Source organism: Passer domesticus, chromosome 18 (assembly GCF_036417665.1).
Source record: "Passer domesticus isolate bPasDom1 chromosome 18, bPasDom1.hap1, whole genome shotgun sequence".
Taxonomy (NCBI): domain Eukaryota; kingdom Metazoa; phylum Chordata; class Aves; order Passeriformes; family Passeridae; genus Passer; species Passer domesticus.
The window spans coordinates 12,828,442-12,847,994 of record NC_087491.1 but is presented as its reverse complement, the minus strand read 5'-3'; the positions used below and the strand labels follow the sequence as shown (position 1 = coordinate 12,847,994).

The window sequence follows — 19,553 nt, the reverse complement described above, 5'->3', positions numbered from 1 at the left end:
GCACAGCTCCTTGGCACCGTGCCACACGTGTCATGCGTGAGCCAGAACACCCCTCAGCACCACCCTTGTTTGGTGGCTGCCTCCTCCCTGTGCTCCTCAAACATTCACTCCCACTCAGTGCAGCCCAGCTCTCCCAGCAACAACTTCCAGCATCTGCAAACCAAAGACTCGTGAAGATGTTTACCTGACACTGCTGAGTCAAGTCCATCTGCCTCCCTGACACGCAAGAGGCACCTAAGGGTGTTCTGCCACTACCATGTATTGTGAATACATGAGAAAGAAAGGCTAGCCAACACAGACATCTGGAAATAAACAGAAGGCCCCACACTTTGCCATTAAATTCACCACCTGAAGTGTCTTCACTCATCACAGATCATAGAGGGCATCCCTGACCCTGGGCTTACTGCTTGACTTTATCCATGCTCTGTGACTTGGGAGAGACAAGAAAGTATTTTCCGTAAGGGAAGGGCTCTTGAAAAGAAGTGAAAGCAGCCCTCATGATTTGCTCAGTGCCTGGCTGGCTACTTACCTCCTTTTCGATTTCTGCAAGGGTTTTGATTGTGATGCCCAGGAGATCAACCGGCTGCATCTGGCAAGAAAGAAACAAAAATGTCAAATTCAGGGTCAGGGAGGGGGTGTGTGTTTGTTTGTTGTTTTGTTCTGTTTCAAGTCAGCAAACACTCCATCACTAGAGATTTAGAGGCACCATCTGTAATCACAGGCAGGATCCTGTTCCTCATTCCAGCAGGAGAGTGGAACAGCAGGCGGTGGGCTGGGGCTACCAGCTCCAAGGCTGCTCTCCCTCCGCACGACAGCTGACACTCACCTGGGAGCTGCCCTCGCAGGGAGAGCTGCCTCCCACCACTGCACAACAGGCACGGTTCTGCGGCTGCAGCACGAGGTGTGAGCAGCAGCAGCTGCAGGGAGCCCTGACCAAACTGACCATATGGTGGCAATGGTGTCTAAAGGATCCGCGGGGAGGATTAGCACGGCCTAATCTCGCTGCATTTGTCCTCACAGCAGGGACTTCAGATTTCTGGGAATAATGGCCCATAAACAACCCTCTCAGAAAGCAAGGGATGTGAAAAACCGCTGTCAGCAGGAAGAAGAAAGCAGAAAGCTGGAGCACTACTGAAAAATCAGACACAGCTGATGGCCCAGTGTTTGCCTTAACAGCTTCCTGTAAATTGATTTTTAAAAAGATGCGGCTTAGGATCAGATGGATTCGGGAACTGGTAGTGGGATGCTGAATCTTTGAGCTCTGGATCATCAACCTTAACAAGCACTGGTCCAGTGGCACCCAGAGGTCATTCTGAACCAGCAGCAGTGTTTCTGTTCGGTGAAGCAGACGTGCCCTGCCCGTGCTGGTGGCAGTGCCCGCTGTGGAGCAGGCACCACCCAGTGCCCTCTCCAGCTCGCCTGCTGCCAGGCAGGACCCTGGTGGCAGCTGATGGCACTGGAGTGCACTGTGCCATCACCACTGCCCTGAACTTCTGGAGTGACTACAGGAAGCAGTAGAGCTGTTGGCACTGTGCCATCCTCACAGCAGGTAAATGCAGGAGAGCTCCACCTCTGCAGCTTTCCTTACAATCTATGCTAAGAAATTAGAAATGCTTTCAGCACCTGGGAGTCCCATTGCCATTCCTATTTTTGATGGTAATAAACCCTGAAATCCCAGGACAATTCAGTTTTAGAAGCAATCTGGCAAAAGCCTTTCCCATCTAACGGGCAGCTATTGTGACATGCCACCTCAGCCCATCTCAAGCACTGGGTATGTACTTGGCCCCACAACACAATAGCTCCCAGAAGCAGGTAATTTGTCTTGATGTTTTGTGATCACTCCCCATGAAACAATGGATTTCAGACACTGGAGAACAACAAACTCACCCCTTCAGGAGCACAGGCAAACTTCTCCGAAATCATGAAAGGCACTCCATCCATTGCTGAAAGGGACAAGACATCACATGTGACGTTTCCAGCTGCCTTCTGACATGCAACTTCACACATTCCCAGTGACAGATCAAGTATTCACAGCACTGACACATGACTGATTGCTCCCAAACGTTACTGCCAGCCTTTTTCTCCCTCTAAACTGCCAGTGGTTTCTTTCCATTTAAGACATAGCTGGGTCAGTCCCTACCAAGCCAGGAATCCAACAAATTCTCCTTGCTCTATCCATATATGATTTCATGGCCTCAATTTTGCATTTTCCAATTTTGTGCAGCTGGCAAAGCAGGACAGTATTGGAAACTGGAAGGACACACTTCTATTTATCACCTCCTCACCAAACCTGGCCTGGCTGTTACGAGTGTAAACTCCACAGTGAGGAGTGGTTTAAACACTTGCAAACCACATCTGGAGGATGTAAACCAGTGGAATATGAAGACAGACATGTCATGAGGATATGACACCACATGGCACAGCCTTATGTCACATGGCCCAGCTTTTTCTGTAGCAAAACCTTAATGGTACTCAAAGCACTGTTTGCCCCAAAGCACCACACCCACAAACCCAGTGCTCCTCTGCCTGCTGTTTCTAACTTCTACAGCACCACTGAGTTACCATGTTAGTGATTAAACAAGGGTCATTTAAAAATACTCAGCCGTTTACATTTGGTTCGTCTATTTTCAATATAAAACCCCCCTCCACGGGAGTAATTTTGTTATCAAAGGTGCTGCGTGGCAGCCACAGCCCAAAGGAAAACAAAAGGAAACAGATGAAAAGCAGCATCACCAAATCCAGGAAGTTTTAAACCTGAAAGACCATCTGCACTTGTTATCCGACAGAAACCCTCTTTGATCAGCCACACGCCAGCCTCTGTAAAGTAATCTAAAGGCTGAGCTAGGGAGTGTGTGCGTGCCCACAGCCCCAGAGCCCACCCGGGGCTCAGCGCAGCACAGCAAAGCAGCAGATAAAAGCAGGGTGAGCCAAGGGCTCCACAGCGCAATTAGCACTCTCCTAAACAAACGAGCTTCAACAGAGCTGTAATTAAGCAGGCCTGTAATTAAGTATATGCCCTTTATCATAACGATCATGCTTAAAAATGGCACGATGCATGGAAGTGTGTTATTAATGCTGCACTCCCCGAGCGGGAGCGTGTGCGGAGCTGCCGTGTCAGGCCCGTCACCAGCCTGCTGCTAAAATGCATTAAAGGCAGAAAGCAGAACACAAGGTGCTCATTCAGCCTCTCCTTTCTCAGCCAGGCACCGGTGTCACCAGGGTTTAAATACCACCAGTTCTGGAAACTTTACAGACACGGAGGCCTGGGCGGCCCCTGCCACTGCCTGCCCCAGCGCCAGGAGGGCAGCAGCCCCCAGCCCTTCACCCCGTGGCTCAGCCGGGCTCCAGGAGCCCCATGGCCACCCAAGGGGCTGCAGGCAGGCAGGGGGACCCCCAAGACAAGGGGCAGGGGGAGCAGTGCTCCCCCCTTGCATCTGCTCCCTGGCTGAGCAATGCCCTGAACAAAGCAGATGCTCTGGGGCAGACCCTTCTGTGCCCCCATGTCACCTGTGGGGTCCCCTGCTCACAGGATGAGACACCCACTGCTGCTGCTGCTGCCCAAGATGGGCTTTTTGGGCTTTTTCACAATCATGAGGACTTCAAGGGTGTGCTCCTCTCCCCCAAAATGGAACAAAATAAAGCTGGATTTCAGAAGAAAAACCGTTTCCAATGGCTGTTTGCTGCCTCCCAGGATCAGCTCATTCCTGAGGGTCACAGCTAATTAACTCAGGCACTGAAATTAGTTAAAAGGGTTGAAAGGAGCCAGCAGCCAAAACCAACCTTGCAAAGCCCAGCCCCAGAGGAGAGTTCCCATGCAACCCTGACAGCAGGAAGGGGATGGATGCTCAGTGGGGTGTAGTGGACATGTCCCTTCATCGGTGCAGGACCACCAGAACACACAACCAGCTTCCACCTGGTGGCTACTTCCTCACTGTAATTTACCAAGACTTGCTCTCAGGCTCTAGTGGGGAGGACACCAAAGCATGCTCTGTAATTCAACTTGCTAGCTTGCTTAGAAATCCTCTCTTTAATCTGTGAAAGTATTGTCACCCTTCTCTAAGCACTCGAGAGATGCTGCCTTCTGTGCTGCAGACTCCAACTAAATCTCAGTTGTCAAATTAGTAATTCATCTTTCTTGAATAACTATATTTTTAGCCAAGCTACCAGATTTAAATAATCAGACCTGCCAATGCTACCCTAATTTAAACATGCTGACGAACTTTCACAGGCAGCATCAGCTAACATAATGAGTTTCTGGATGACAAAGAACTTCAGACGGTAGTTCTCTACACTACCCAGCGTAATAAGCACTTGTTCTTTTCTACAATGTGCACATAAAAGAGAAATCTAAATAATAGTTGCTGTAATTATCTTGAAAAATATGTGGTGATTAATGGTGATTATGAAAATCTGTATAATTGTTCGCTAACGCTCCAAAGATCAGATGCTCTCTTGAAGCAACCATCAGTGAAGAACTTGGAAACACAAAAGCTTCCAAGCTGCTGTCCGTGTGGGAGTGGGATCACCCGTGTGCCAGCTCAGCCTTCACCCTCCCGCGACCTCTGCAGAGGTTCCAGGATGTCCACGATGTGACGCGTGTGTCATTGTGGCTGAAAGCACCAAGTTCAACCTGTTATTTATGCAAATAATTAATTACTCTTGTATCCAACTCACAGTTTGTCATGACACATTAATGACTTGATAGACTTCTATGAACTAGTGAGCACAGGACAGCAGAGCGCTTTTATCGTCATTTAATTTAAAAACGATCCTGTGTGAAATTATCTAGTTGTGAGTGATGGAAGCATAAAGAACAGACTCAGCAAAGCTTCTTTTGGATCATTGCTTTATTAATGGTAACGTCAGGGAAATGAAAAATGCTAACATTGTCATATTTAACTCCTGGGTACAGATGAATCGCTGCCTCAGAGCCTGGCAGGCGCCGCTTGCACACTGCAGTGAGCGCTAATTCCTCACACCACAACTGTGGGGATACACAGCCACGGAAGAGTTTATACACCTTAACTCCCAAGGAAATAACAGCTGTTTCTGCATTAAGTCCTCACCATAAGCTTTTATAGGTTTGGATTTCTTTATTGCTGTTTTTGCATAGCCTTTTACACTAGAATTTTCAATTTCTGATATTAAAAATATTTAAATAAATAAGTAAATCCCTTACAAAATGTTTTCCTGCATGACTGAAAATGAAGAACTGTTAATCCAAACCAACAAAAAACCCAACACTGAGTGCACTACTACCACCTTTAAAATTTAAATGACCTTAGATTTTAGAAAGGGCTTTCTCTAATGCTGCAGAACTGTTCCCATTTTCCCCAGACCTGAATGCTAACAGAGTGTTTATCCGTTACCAAGAAGAGGATCTCATAAACCAGCCTACAGCAACACCATAAAACCAGCAGAGCTCCCCTGCTTAGAGAAAACTTGATTTTCAGCTAAATGGCACCAGAGGAATCTGAAAGCAGATTGAGAATGGGGGGCTGGCACAGAGCTCAGGCACAGCAGCACTTGGAGGGGAGCCACGAGCCCCTGTCTGGTGTGGGCAACACAGGAGCCACCACAAGAGCCACTGAGCCCAGTGGGCCCCCAGCTCAGGGGAGCTCTGAAGGCCATTCCACTGAGGCAGGAGAGCACAGCCACGAGCAGTCTGAGCCCCAGCCTGGGGCACAGGGACTGCGCTCTGCAGCAGACAGGACGTGCTGCTTCCTGGGGGCTGAGCAGCCACAGGGAGCTGGTGGCACGGCGTGGTGCCAGCCAGGGCAGGCTGGGGCCAGGCCACCCGCCCTTGGTGCCCTCTGCAGCTCCTGCCAGGCACACAGCTCTGGCTCCCAGCTGTGCCCCTCTGCTTCCCTCCACTCACCCGGTGTGGGCTCTGCAGCCCTGAGATGCTGCAGCCCTGGGCACCGCACAAACCAGGCACGCTGTGCCCTCGGCACAGGGGAACCACTCAGAAGCACGAAGAAATGCTTTCAAACAGTTTGCAACGCATCCAGAGAAGGGTGTGAGCTTTTCAAACCAAACCAGCTCTCCATGATGCTAAGCCTCCTATTGCTGTATTTCTGTACACAGAGATTTAAACAGCAACCTGAACAGTAAATGTGAGGGTTCTTTGTGCTACAGCACACCGAGGCCCATATGGAGCCACACCACATCACTGATGGCAAAACCTCCGGGCCAAAGCCAAAACAGCTTTTCCTGACAGCTCCTGCCAAGCCAGCTGCAACAGGGAACCTGCAGCTGTCCCAGCTGTGCTCCCCAGCTGCAGACACCAACCCAACACACACACAACTTCTTTGTGTCATACAGAGAAGTACAGAGGTGCAGGCAGGGGCACAGGCAGGGCACAGGGCTCAGCTCTGCTTGCCCAAGGCACGAGCCCAAGCTCACGAAAGCCCCAAAGCACTTCATGTGGCTCTGGGGCAGCTGCACTGCAGGTCCTGTGGCTGCTGGGCAGCAGGAGCTGTCCCCAGGGCTGTCGTGGGGCACAGCCAGCTGGGAATGCCCAGCCCGGTGCCTGGTGCCCGGACTGGCCAGGCAGCAGGGTGGCAGCAGCACCAAACCACCCAATGCCCGGTGCACTGAGTGGGACAGCAGGGGCCTCCTGGGCTGGGGAAGGAACCTCTGCCTTGGGAAAGGTTTACAGCTTTCCTGTTCCTCTTGAAATGACTTTGATTAAAAAAACAGACCTGGACTAAATTTTCATTTTTGCTAATTTGATTGTCAGCCTTGATTTTCTCCGTTTCCTGCATAGCTCATGACACGGCACAATTAGTTCTTTACTGCTAAGATCAAGCCATGAAAACACTTGAAAAAGTACCCCTGGATTTCATTATTTTCTTTTTTAAATAAAGTGAAGGTTAAGTACTGCATGGTGACGCCTAAGGAGCACCTCAGCACTGTGACTCCATCAGCACCAGAGAACATGGAGAGACTTCAAACAAGCTCTTCAAATTGCAAGTGTTTAGGAGCTCTTGATTTTATTATTTTTTAATAAAATGTCCCCTTTGAAGTCTCTGCACCACACTAAACTTCAAAGATCACACCTTAGCATGTGCTGTTTCCAAGCCACAACCCTTAATTAATTAGAACAGAGCAGATACAAACCAGGGCACTCGCATGGGGCTGAGGCAGAGCTGGGACAGGGCCTGCTTAGTGATGGGGAGGCAAAGGCAAAGGAAAGGGAAAGGGAAGGGAAAGGGAAGGGAAAGGCAAAGGAAAGGCAAAGAGAAAGGAAAGGCAAAGGAAAGGCAAAGGGAAGGGAAATGCAAAGGCAAAGGCAAAGGAAAGGCAAAGGCAAAGGCAAAGGAAAGGCAAAGGGAAGGGAAAGGGAAGGGAAAGGCAAAGGAAAGGCAAAGGCAAAGGCAAAGGAAAGGCAAAGGAAAGGCAAAGGAAAGGCAAAGAGAAAGGAAAGGCAAAGGCAAAGGCAAAGGAAAGGCAAAGGCAAAGGCAAAGGCAAAGGCAAAGGCAAAGGCAAAGGCAAAGGCAAAGGGAAGGGAAAGGGAAGGGAAAGGGAAGGGAAGGGAAAGGCAAAGGAAAGGGAAAGGGAAAGGGAAAGGGAAAGGGAAAGGGAAAGGGAAAGGGAAAGGGAAAGGGAAAGGGAAAGGGAAAGGGAAAGGGAAAGGGAGAGGAAAGGGAAAGGAAAGGGAAAGGAAAGGCAAAGCGAAGGCAAAGGGAAGGCAAAGGAAAGGCAAAGGGAAGGGAAAGGCAAAGGCAAAGGAAAGGAAAGAAAAGGCAAAGGCAAAGGCAAAGGCAAAGGCAAAGGCAAGGCAAAGGCAAGGCAAAGGAAAGGCAAAGGAAAGGCAAAGGAAAGAAAAGGAAAGGCAGAGGAAAGGAAAGGCAAAGGAAAGGCAAAGGCAGGTACTCCTCCAGCATCCGCTCTCGGCTGTGTGCTGAGGAGAAACCCAGACGCTTTTCCATTCCCTTCAGCTCTGGCTGCAATGACAGACTCCTTGGAAGTCATTAAACATGTAATGTCTGTCTGCCACGGCGGCTGGGCAGCACAGGCTGCAGCAGCAGTTGCAAAAAGCATCTTGGGCAGCCCCACAATGGCCGCAGTGTTCCCTGGCCAGCAGCTGTAAATTCCTGCTGCTTGATGAGAGAAACATCCACACGGCTTCCAGGGCTGCAGGGCAGGGGCATTAAATCCACAGGCTGCATATTGTTACAGTGTCTGGCCCCGGAAGCTTTTTCCTCAGCTGAGCCACCTATGGTGTGAGGTGGGATTTGCTGCCACTGTGACAGTGCCAGGCTCCCCGACTCTCTGGACAGCAGCCAGGGCAGTGCTAAGGGCAGATGCTCAAACTTGCAATGGTGCTGTGATCCTGCCCAGCAGCACCCCACACCCTCCAGCAGTGCACTGAGTGACCAACATCTGTCCCACAGGACTCCCACGGGAGACAAAGGTGCACAGTCCTCTCTTGACATGGTTTTGGTCTGAGACTCAAGTTATTTTTAACACACAGCAGCTTTGTGTTTCCAATTAAAGCAGGAGAAAGAAGCTAGATCAGCTGCCCTGACAGCACCGTGCTCTCCATTCTGCACGCATGCCTGCAAGTTAGTGCAAAGAAATCCTGAGCATGGCTGGGAAGGATGTGGGGATGCCCACCTTCTGCCCTGGAGCTCAGTGACACCCAGAACACGCTCCCACATCCCATGGAGCCTTCACCCAGCCAGAAGAGCCTCACACACACCCAAAGCTGAGGCCTTCAGTGCTGCAGAGCACGGCACAGGGCACAGGCACTGCCCGGCTGCAGGGAAGGTCCCTGCTGCTGAGGCTGGGGGCCAGGGCAGGTGCCCTCCTCCTCCTGCCAACAGCCAGCACAGAGCCACGGCCCTGCCCAGCCAGAAGCCCTCCTGCAGGAGGAGATCCACCGTGCCACGCGGGATCCACATCTTCTAACGGGATTTAATTTTTAAGTGCTCAAAAACATTACTGGAGCCACATATTTCTATCAGGTAAATTTCATTTGCATATGCAAATGATATCTAAATACTCTGCACCATTAATATGATCAGTAATTACATAATAATAGTCACCAATCTCCACACACATCAAACTTACAGTTTTGTAGCTATTAAGGAAACTGTGCTTTGTAATTAAGATAATCCTCATTTCCAGATGCTAATTAACTATATAATAATTAGCTTCTTTTGCTAATGCAAATTAAGTATTTTCATCCTTATTGGTAAAAGAGTTGCTTATCACTTAAAAAAGAGACAACCGAGAAATAATCCCTCCTCCTCCTTAAAGGTGAAAAGGTAACTCCATCTTTCTCAGTCTCATTTGTGGATGTAAATTAGCCCTGATTAATCAAATCACAGATTAATGTGCCCATCTTGTAGCACGGCCAGTGCCTGGCGCGGCCCCCGGCCCTCGGAGGATGCGGCTGCCCGTGGCACACTGAAATCCCCGGCTCCTTTCCGCGGGTGCTGGCACTGCAGAGCCCTGCCCAGCGCAGCGGGGAGCGGCCACCAGCCCCCACAGGGCACACAGTGCCACCCAGCCAGGCTGGGAGCATGTGGCAGTGCCACCCAGCCCCAGCCTGGCAGGCTGGCAGCGCTGCCACTCGCGGCTGCCACCGGCGCCCGCCGCGGCACGGCCCGGCCTTGGCGCAGCGCATTCATCATCTGCTAAACCATTCCACCCACTCTGCACCACCATTTGTCATTAATTATGCTAATCAGCACACCATTACTCTCCGATGACACCACGGCACTTATTAGCCAGTTATGGTTTTTCAAAAGCACAGCTCATTGTGTATGTGAGTGCTGCGCCTGCATTAGCCTACAGGGAAGAAATGTCCAATTATGAAAAGAAAAAATTTGCTATTATCTCCCTCTAACAAACCAATTTAGTAATTATAAAAGTCTCTGAACTCAGAAGGATTTGTTAAGAAGAGCTGAGTGATGAAACCAGAGAATTTTCTTTGCAATAACTTTCTGAGTTGGAATTGAAGTGACAACAGAGAATGAGCAGTTTTTATTATCTTAATTACAACTCTTGCATCTTCACTTTAGATGATCAAGAAGCAGAATTTATCTAAACACAGGCCCATATTTGGCTCTTCCCCTAACCCATCTGATCTGTTTACTTTAACAGATATGCAGCCAAATGTCAGTAAAATGTCACAGACCCCGAGACGGGCCTGGCCAGCTCCCAGGGCACAGCTCTGAAGCGTGGATGTGATGATGCAGCAGCCACCCACTCAATGGCACCCACGCAATGGCACCCACGCAATGGCACCCACTCAATGGCACCCACGCAATGACACCCAGCAAAGGCTCCCAGCAAAGGCACCCACACACCCCTGAGGCACGGGACATCGCCCCAGAAGCCCCAGGAGCAGGGACACCTCCCCAAGAGCAGGGACACTGCCCCAGGAGCCCCAGGAGCAGGGACACCTCCCAGGAGCAGGGACATTGCCCCAGGAGCAGGGACATATTGCCCCAGGAGCAGGGACACCTCCCCAGGAGCAGGGACACCTCCCAGGAGCAGGGACACCTCCCCAGGAGCAGAGACACTGCCCCAGGAGCAGGGACACTGCCCCAGGAGCAGGGACACCTCCCCAGGAGCAGGGACACTGCCCCAGGAGCAGGGACTCCACCCCGTGCTGACACAGCCAAAGGGATGGAGCCAGGCCCTGGAGAGTCCCTGGAAAACTGGCTTTGTTGGAACATCCAATTCCTCCACAATTCCTATGTTGATTTGCTCACTGCAAGGAGACACCACTAGTTTTAGAAGCTTAATATGTGTTAAGAGCTCATTAATATCATCAGAGTAAATGGGCCTATTAAAACATCTTTAAGCAATATCTGAACATACATCTCCCTAAACTATATTTAATGACTGTACTTAAGATACATTATATGAAAGTCTTAATGAGACATTAGATAGCATTTTGAAGATTAAAATTAGAGAATCCATATAAAGTATGTCCACTTAATTTAGCCTTAAGCTACACTGATGAAATACATTACCACCAAATTATTACTTCATTAGAACAAATATTTTCTAATAATTCCTGATTTATGCTATTAGTTGTCTCCATATATATTGTATATTCAAATCTATATGTACATATAAAAGTATACACAAAACAGTTTTCTAGTTCAAGAGATGGGAGAAATTCTGAGCTTTCTAACAGCTGAGTTAATTACTTGTCTTTTTTTTCTATTGAGTTAAAAACATGCACTCTTCATAACAGTCCATTTATGGTGCCCCCACTTATCCATTAACCATAAGATCATTTTTAAACATTTGCTGTTCTGCTTTTCAAGGATCAGAAGGGTGCCCTGGGCCTGGCCCCTGCAGAGGTTGAGGCTGGTGGCAGTGCAGCCCCCAGGGCGGGTCCCAGCCCGGGGCTGAGCAGGACCCTTGCCCTGGGCTGCCCGTGGCCTGGCGAGGCCTGGGACCTACCAAAATTCACCCAGGGCCTGAGAGGACCTGTGGACAGACCTGCAGCAGTGCCCACGGCCATGGGACACTGCCCCCAAACAACTGAGTCACTGCCAAAACAAACCGCAATCAACTTATTAGCAAGAGGGTTTTATGTGTGGTTTATTTTGTATAAACAGCTTTTCATTAGATAAATGAAGCCCAACAACCTTTACAAATGTTCTCAATTATGAAATGATGCCATTGAGATATCCGGGTGGTGATAATCAGGGAAAACACCAGTGACATCTCCTGCCTGGAACTGGAACACGCTGCCTGCATGGCTGCTCCTCCCAGTCCCATCCCTCCCAGCCACACCAGGCATTTACTAACTCCTGCTTTATTTGATGGAATCTGTAGCAACAAGACTATTTGCATTTGTTCTGCCCGAGCCTTCTATCCAAAAGAGCAAACATCTCATTGTAACAATTTTGCATTTTTAACGGTGCGAATTAAGCATTCTTCATAAATAACAGCCTGGTTTGCTGCACTGCAACTCCTTTTTATTAGCAGCACAGAAATGCACAATGAGCAACGTGTTCTATTATTCTTTGTCAAATCACAGAATGCTACATTAGAATAACTCTGCTGGTCAATGTAATATAGTAGATTAAATTCAACTTCTGTGCAAAACCCACTGTAAAACAGCATGATAAGAAGGCTATAAAAAATTTAATTTTACTCCAAACTCCATCAAAAAAAAAAATGGTGTGAAAAGTAATTTTGCATAATCAGTACACGCCATCTGGAACAATTAACTGATTTCTATAGAACTATGAGGATCAGTCATATCTGCTTATTAAAGATCAGAAATTATACAAGTAATAAATCCTTGAAAAAACTAAGCGTACTCCTGCCTGTCAATGCTATTTTAACTTCAAATACTGAAGAACGCCTGATAAGGCTGAAAAGAAGAGATTAATATATGCAAATTACATCCAGCATTTAAAATCCCCAACAACTGTCTCTGGTTTTCTGTCCCTTATTGCTGCCTTTATGTTTTATTCATACACCAACTCACCTGTCACTTCATAAGCTATAATATTATGGGGGGTATTATTAAACAGCATAAAGCCAAGCTTTAATTGGAAAGCTTCATTGCATTTTCCAATTATTTGGAGTAAATTAAAAGCAGATGCACATAGTTTAATAAGGAGTCTAATATCAGTTCCGGGAAATCAAAATTCATTGTCATTACTATGCTGTGATAGTTTTGCAAACTGTACTCAATTTTGGAGGTTTTGAAAAGAAAATCTGTCTCTGCAATCTGTTAATTGTCATTCGGTTAATAACTGTTTAAATATCCAAACCTCTGAGCGGCTCCCTATTTAAAAAAAAATTAAACTCTGGCACTCGGCAAAGCAAAACAAACACAGAGCAGGCCACCCCAAGGTTGTGCTCCGTGGGAACGGTGCCAGTCCCACAAGCCCATCCTCCTGCATCAGCCACTGGCCCTCACCCAGTGCTGCTGTGGGGTGAGGGCACCCCTGTCCTGGGATCCATTCACCCCAAAGGGATCATCACCCTTCCCTCCATCAGCCTTCACCCAGAGCTGCTGTGGGGTGAGGGCACCCCTGTCCTGGGATCCATGTCACCTCAAAGGGATCATCACCCTTCCCTCCATCAGCCACTGGCCCTCACCCAGTGCTGCTGTGGGGCATGCAGGGTGAGGGCACCCCAGTCCCAGGATCCATGTCACCTCAAAGGGATCATCACCCTTCCCTCCATCAGCCTTCACCCAGAGCTGCTGTGGGGTGAGGGCACCCCTGTCCTGGGATCCATGTCACCTCAAAGGGATCATCACCCTTCCCTCCATCAGCCTTCACCCAGTGCTGCTGTGGGGCATGCAGGGTGAGGGCACCCCAGTCCCAGGATCCATGTCACCTCAAAGGGATCATCACCCTTCCCTCCATCAGCCTTCACCCAGAGCTGCTGTGGGGTGAGGGCACCCCTGTCCTGGGATCCATGTCACCTCAAAGGGATCATCACCCTTCCCTCCATCACCCCGCTGCAGATGTGCTGCCAGCCTGTGCCCGGTACACCTGCTCATACATAATTTATGGCTCCAGGGTCACAGCCAGCTAATCCTCCCAGCAGAGACCCAGCAGCCTCCTCGGAAGGTGGTGTGTGAGCTGAGGAGCAGAGGGGACACGGCTCCCACGGCCGCCTGCCGCGCCAGGACCACGCGAGGGCAGGGAGCAGCCAGCCAGGCCCCCACCTCCCCTACCAGCACTGACAGCAGCACAGCAAAACAACCAATGGCACTTTGGACAACAGCAGTTTCATTATAAAACTGTCTGTCTAAAAACGTCACCCGGGAGAGGACGCATGGCTCCATCATCCCCCTCTGGGGCTGCTGCCCCAGCACAGCCTGGGGCACGTGGGGCACGCTGACACAGCACACCAAAAGGGTCTGTGCACCACGGATGGGAGAATTCCACAAGAAACACACTTCCTGAATCTCATTAAGCATAGTATTAAGTAACACACTTCCCTTTCTGAAAGATGCAGCTGCAGCATTTTACATGAGACTCCAGCCTCCCTGAACTGCTGGATATTAATAGAGTCTTTCATAGCTGGAAGATTATCCAGGTCTCTTAGTCCAAAGACTGGAAATTGCAATAGGGTAAAGAACAGGCTGACTTTAATCTCAGCTTCAGGAAAGAGGTTTCAATGCAGAATAAAGCTTGTGTCACAACTTGTCTGGCTTTTGGACCATCCTGATTAAAATTCAGTGTCACAAAATATATATTTAGCTACGCTTCTACTCTTAAAAAGCACAAAGAGCGTAAGTGAAGGGATGGGGACCGACAGTAAGATGCAGCACAGGACCTCCCCTTCCAAGACTGGGGTCTCAAAACCTTGAACATTAGAGGCAATTGCAGAACCACCAGGAACTATGCTAGAAGATGAAGATAAAAGCAATCCTTCTGCACTGATCCAAAGAATACAATCTCCCTTTTTTTCCAAAATTACCTGTTTTAGTGAAGTAAACGCACTGTGACAAGTGCATAATTTAATTATCTACAAAAAATAATGATGCAAAACAATAGTTTGTAGAAATAAATTATTAACCTCTGATTAAAACACCTGTCCTCCTATACACAGAAAAGTGTTACTGTGTCTTTTAAAAGTAAACAGACAGCTAAGGAAGTGGCACATGTGGCCAGGGAACCTGGCATTTTACAACAAGGAAACTGACATATGGGCACTGAAATATAACAACATCTGAATTTAGAATGACCTCTGAAAGAGACTTCTTTTGTCACTATCAAAGTAAAAAAGAAAAAAAAAAGGGGGGGAGTGGGGAGTAGATCCCCCAAGGCATTTCCAAGTTGAACAGGGAATCAGGAAGCAAAGTGCTGTCTCGGGAGCAGTGTGTGAAGCAAACGCTTCCCACGGCACTGCCCAGGGAGATGACACCTGCCCCCCTCCGAGAGCAACAGAAACGGAAAAGCAACTCGGTTTCCTTTCCAGGAATCCACTGGCTTTGATATTTTTCCAGACCATTAACATCAGTTTCCACTCTCTGCTGCCTCCAGAGAGCTGGATTAGAAACCTGAGTGAACGCCAAACGTCGCTGCAGTGCCCGCAGGAGCAGCCCATCCTCCTGCAGACCCAGCCCAGCCCAGCTGGGCCTCCTGGCACGGCCGGAGCCCGGCTCCCCTCGCCCTGGCTGGGCTGCTCCAGGCTGAGCCCCTCTGCCCTCCCCAGCAGGCTCTGCCCTCCCTTCCTGCTGGGAACGCTCACCTGCGACCCAGCAGGAGGAGCTTGGACTGCAGCCTCTGCTCACACGCTTCCCTCTCCAAACTCTCAGACCACAGCTTGCTCTGACCTTTCACAGAAAGTGTCTTAAAGAGGCCAATAAATATTTAAACATCATAAAAAACTATTTCTATATAAATATAATAAATACCCATTTAAGCAAATATTTACCTCCCTAAGGTAATAAATACTGGTGTGTGACTCCAAAATAAACAAGGCAGAGCTGTGCAGGAAGTGGCACCTGTAGGAGCTGCAGAGGGAAACCTTGTCCTTGATGGCATGCTGGCACACACTGCAGCCAACGCCGCGCTGGCAGCGGCCGCACTTCCCTTCCCTGCTCAGCCCAGCTTCACAGGAAAACACCTCACCAAGTAACTTGAGATCTATCCATAAAGTGCTTAAAGACCACAAAACAGTACCTTTAAGGTAGGAAATACATGCAAAGGCATTTCAGCGCCAAATGACTGCTGGACAAGCAGCAGGTGCTGCGGTCCCGGTTGCAGCTCGGGCGTTCCTTTATTGGAAGATAAAGCGTGTTATGTTTTTTGGGATCTGACATCTAAGCTCCAACCCAGAGGACATAGCTTTTCTCCTCTTAAAGGGAATGAAAACCTTCACCTGCAGCTCAACAAGGTCTTGAACTGAGCTGAGAATGCTCTGGGTGGTGAGAAACGCTGTGCTTCTGGATCCTGTTTTATTTCTAAGGATTAACATGACCTGAGCATGGATGCCCAAACTTATGGATGACATATGAGCTAACACCATTTCTTAAGGTACTTGCACAAATATTTTGACTGTTTGGGGCTGAGAGCTGGCAATGTTATTTGAAAATACTACCAACAAACATATACCTAAGTATGTTCTGCTTTTGTTCTACTGCTTTCCCAGCACAGTTTCCATATTTAAGTGTTCAAAAGATGAACCTCAGTCCCACCCAAGGGGAACTTATTATCTTGTTATCTCCAAATTTCTGCCAGAATAAATATCCTTGGAAAGGTTCATATGACTGAAGTTGGGTTTCTGGCTATACAGCCAGCTGCAGCAGGATCTGGAAGTTCATACAATTGTTTCCTGCACAAAACTGGTGTAAAGAGGCTTTAATTGCTTTATGCACACATTCTGATGGGGTTGTACACACTGATAGACTCCACACAACACAATTTTTATCCCAGTCAGAGAGCAGGCCAAGAGATGGGCTGAGATTGTTCTGGAGTCAAATGACACAAACTTGTCTGCTGCTGCCCCAAAACACATCTATCTGTAATACAGCGCTGAAGATGGCCACAGGGAAATTTCAGTGGGAAAAAAAAGACAACCCTGTCCAGCAGAATACACAGATCATCAGCAGCAAGGGCTGGAACCCACTGCTCAGTAACTCCAGAGTGCTGCCGTGGTGTTAGAGCCCATCCAATTAAGTGAGGTCTGCAGAATATTTACACTCCTACATCTCTTGGTTCCTGAAAGGGTTAAAGCTTATTATTAGCATATAATTTACAGGTCCCTTCTCCCAGGAAAGAAATAATGCACGGTAAATGCCACATTCGTTTTAATAATACATGTTACAGTCTGTGCCCAACATCTGCACAAAGGTAAAGCAGACAGATTTTTTTGACATGTCCCACTCTGCCATTGAAACACAGGCTTTTTGTTTTGTAAGTGATGGAAGGTTTAATCAAGAAAGCAGGCAATTCATCAATCGAAACAAGGCTGCTCACACTGCCCTGACAGCACACACATGGTTTTATACAGAAGAAACCTGGCCACCTGTCAGCAGCACCTTTTACATCAGGATATACAAATACACTGGGTGATCAATCCTCCAGCTCTTCCCATTCATTTCTTCATTTTCTTATTGTATTTTTCTTTATGCTAGATGTTGCCCTCATTCTCTGCAGGAATAGATGGGAGACAAGGCAGGCTATGGCTGTTTATACACTATCATAAAAATTTATATACCCTTAGAGTGACTTATTTCCCTTCTATTTGAGTACCATTATTATAAATAATTTTTCACTTCATTGAGGAATTTTCCCTGTATGTTATTATCTGTGCCTGCCTGCGAGGGCTGCCTCTCCCTCACTGTGCTTGTGCCTCTGATAAGCCAAAGCAATATGCTGGCAGAAGATGCTCAAGTCTGAAATGAAGGCAGTATGTAGTCACAACAACATCTTAATTAAACTGAAGGCCATGAGGAAAGACTGTGCTGTGAAATACTGAGCCATGTCTGTCAACAGGTCTGTCTGGAGTGAGGCATTCTTCTTCCAGCAGCTGCCTGCCCCAGCATGCACATTAAACCTGGCAGCTCCTCAGCATCCTGCTCCCAGCAGCACCCACAGACATTCTGCACACCATCTTAGAGCTAATTCTGCCTTTTGGGCTGGGGTGGGACGAGGGAGGCTGCTGGGATGAGGATGATGCCAGCAGTGCCAGTGCTGCACTGCCGTGGCTCGTGACAGGCTCTGGGCACTGATTCCCCACCTGCACCCTGCCAGGGACTCACTTAGTTTGTGCCAAGAGAAGTCTCCTTAACTTTCAGGTGACCCAGTGTGTCATGGCCAAGACTGGCAATGACAAAAGACTGGTTAAAAATTGTAATTACTGCTTTCAGGACCATTTTTTCATTGACTCCAGTTCTGTGCAAGCAACAACCGCATTACACAGCCCAAGGGGTAATGGGCAGTTCCAGTGAGGATACAGTCATTCTGCCAAAATACATTTGAGATACAAAGTAGGATCGACAGCCAAAATTCATTTTATCTTCCCCAAACATGCTGAACCACAGCTGGGAGTGCTGTTTCCATCGAATACTGAGAAAACCTTGGCTGGCTATAGAGAGCAAAGAGAGACCACCCTGCAGCTCTTCATCCTACCCCCATGACAGCCCTCCCTTCCCAAGCAGCTCCTCCTGTGCCCACGGCAGACTGAGGCCATGCTGAAACTGGAAGAGACTGCTCATAATGGCTTTTGTCTCCCTCAGCAGCCCCAAGAGCCCCTCTTCTGAGCTGGGAGCCAAGAGAAGAGGGAGCCCACAGCCCGTGCGCAGCAGAGGGGCACCCTGTGTGTGCTGGAGGCTCAGCTCTCCCCACCCAGCACACACAGGGGGAGCTGGCAGCAGCCCAGGCGTGGCAGCCTGCTCCTAAATCTCCTGTTGCCATGGCACTGCAGCAGCACTGCAGATAGCCCAGAGCGGCTGCACAGACACCGACGGAACAGGAAACTTGGGAATGGCTCCCAGAGCGCGTCTGGGGCTAATCCACCCCGAGCACACAAAGAGAGCTGTCACAGCACCTCTCTGCAGCTGCTGACAAGGCAGCCGTGGGCAGGAGCTGTGCACAAAAATCCTGTCAGTGCACAGGATGTGTCAAATGACAAGACCCTTTCTCTGGAAAGAACTCACAGCTGTAATAGCCATTACAACACATGCACAACTCATAACCGTGTTTCTGGAGGAGAATGTGCAATTGGAGGAAAAATAAAGAGTTATATACTTGAAAATGTGCTCAAGCAAACATGAAGATCTAATGCCCTGTCTAGTTCTACAAGGCCTTGTTTTGTGCTCTGCCTGTAAGGATCTGGTAAAGTGTTCAGGCTCTCAGTAAAGCAGGCACCTCCTGAGGCTGCACCAGGAGCAGAGGCCAGCACATCCTGTAGCAAGGGCAGCCCCACGAACACCACACAGAGCTGCTGCAGTTGGTGCATTTGGTGCTTCCCCAGGAGAGAAAGCACAGCTTCCCACCCCCACGCAGAACTGTCTCATGTGAACACAGGAATACACCTTCCCTTACATTTCCAAATGCATTAGGGCAGGAGAGTAACAAGAAAAACGAGGGCTGACAAGGATTATGCAATTCTTACATTCTACCTCTTTGGGAACCTGAAGCTGCAGTTTCAGGCAGAGATTACCTTTTAAATAACCCTTTGATTATGGTACATGAATTAATGCCATGTTCCCATGTTACAAGTGTCACTCACTATTAATAGGAGGAACCTGTGAATGGTACATTTTTGCCATCTTCTCTTCCCTGATTATGCACAAGCAGTTTCAGCTGCTCAGCCCACTGAACCAACTGGTGGATTTCCTGACTGTCCTAAAATCTCCTTCAGCCAGATGATGGGACAGACTTTCATTAGGCTTTGACAGAGTCAGGTTTAAATTCACTATCTTCTTCCTCTTGCAAAAACAACATAAAAGAGCAAAACTTGTGCCAAGTGTGATTCTACCACGCCTATGCCAATATTTGTTCAGGTGTAACAGTACTACAAAAAACCCCTCCATGAGCAGTTGCTGTGGCCCAGCAGGAGCGAGTGAGGCACCGAGCAGGGCAGTGTGGCATGC

The 19,553-nt window shown here is 48.5% G+C and overlaps 1 protein-coding gene across 6 annotated transcripts in view; it reads right to left on the bottom strand.

Moving 5' to 3' along the window:
• The window catches only part of MVB12B (multivesicular body subunit 12B), a 54,489-nt gene that overhangs the window by 8,010 nt on the left and 26,926 nt on the right, over positions 1-19,553 (bottom strand). For all 6 annotated transcript variants that reach the window (XM_064394079.1, XM_064394078.1, XM_064394076.1 and 3 more), the window contains 2 exons: positions 1,888-1,943; positions 530-589 (listed from right to left, as the gene is read on the bottom strand). In XM_064394079.1, coding sequence (XP_064250149.1) covers positions 530-589; positions 1,888-1,943 — 116 coding nt within the window. The remainder of the gene's footprint in view (positions 1-529; positions 590-1,887; positions 1,944-19,553) is intronic.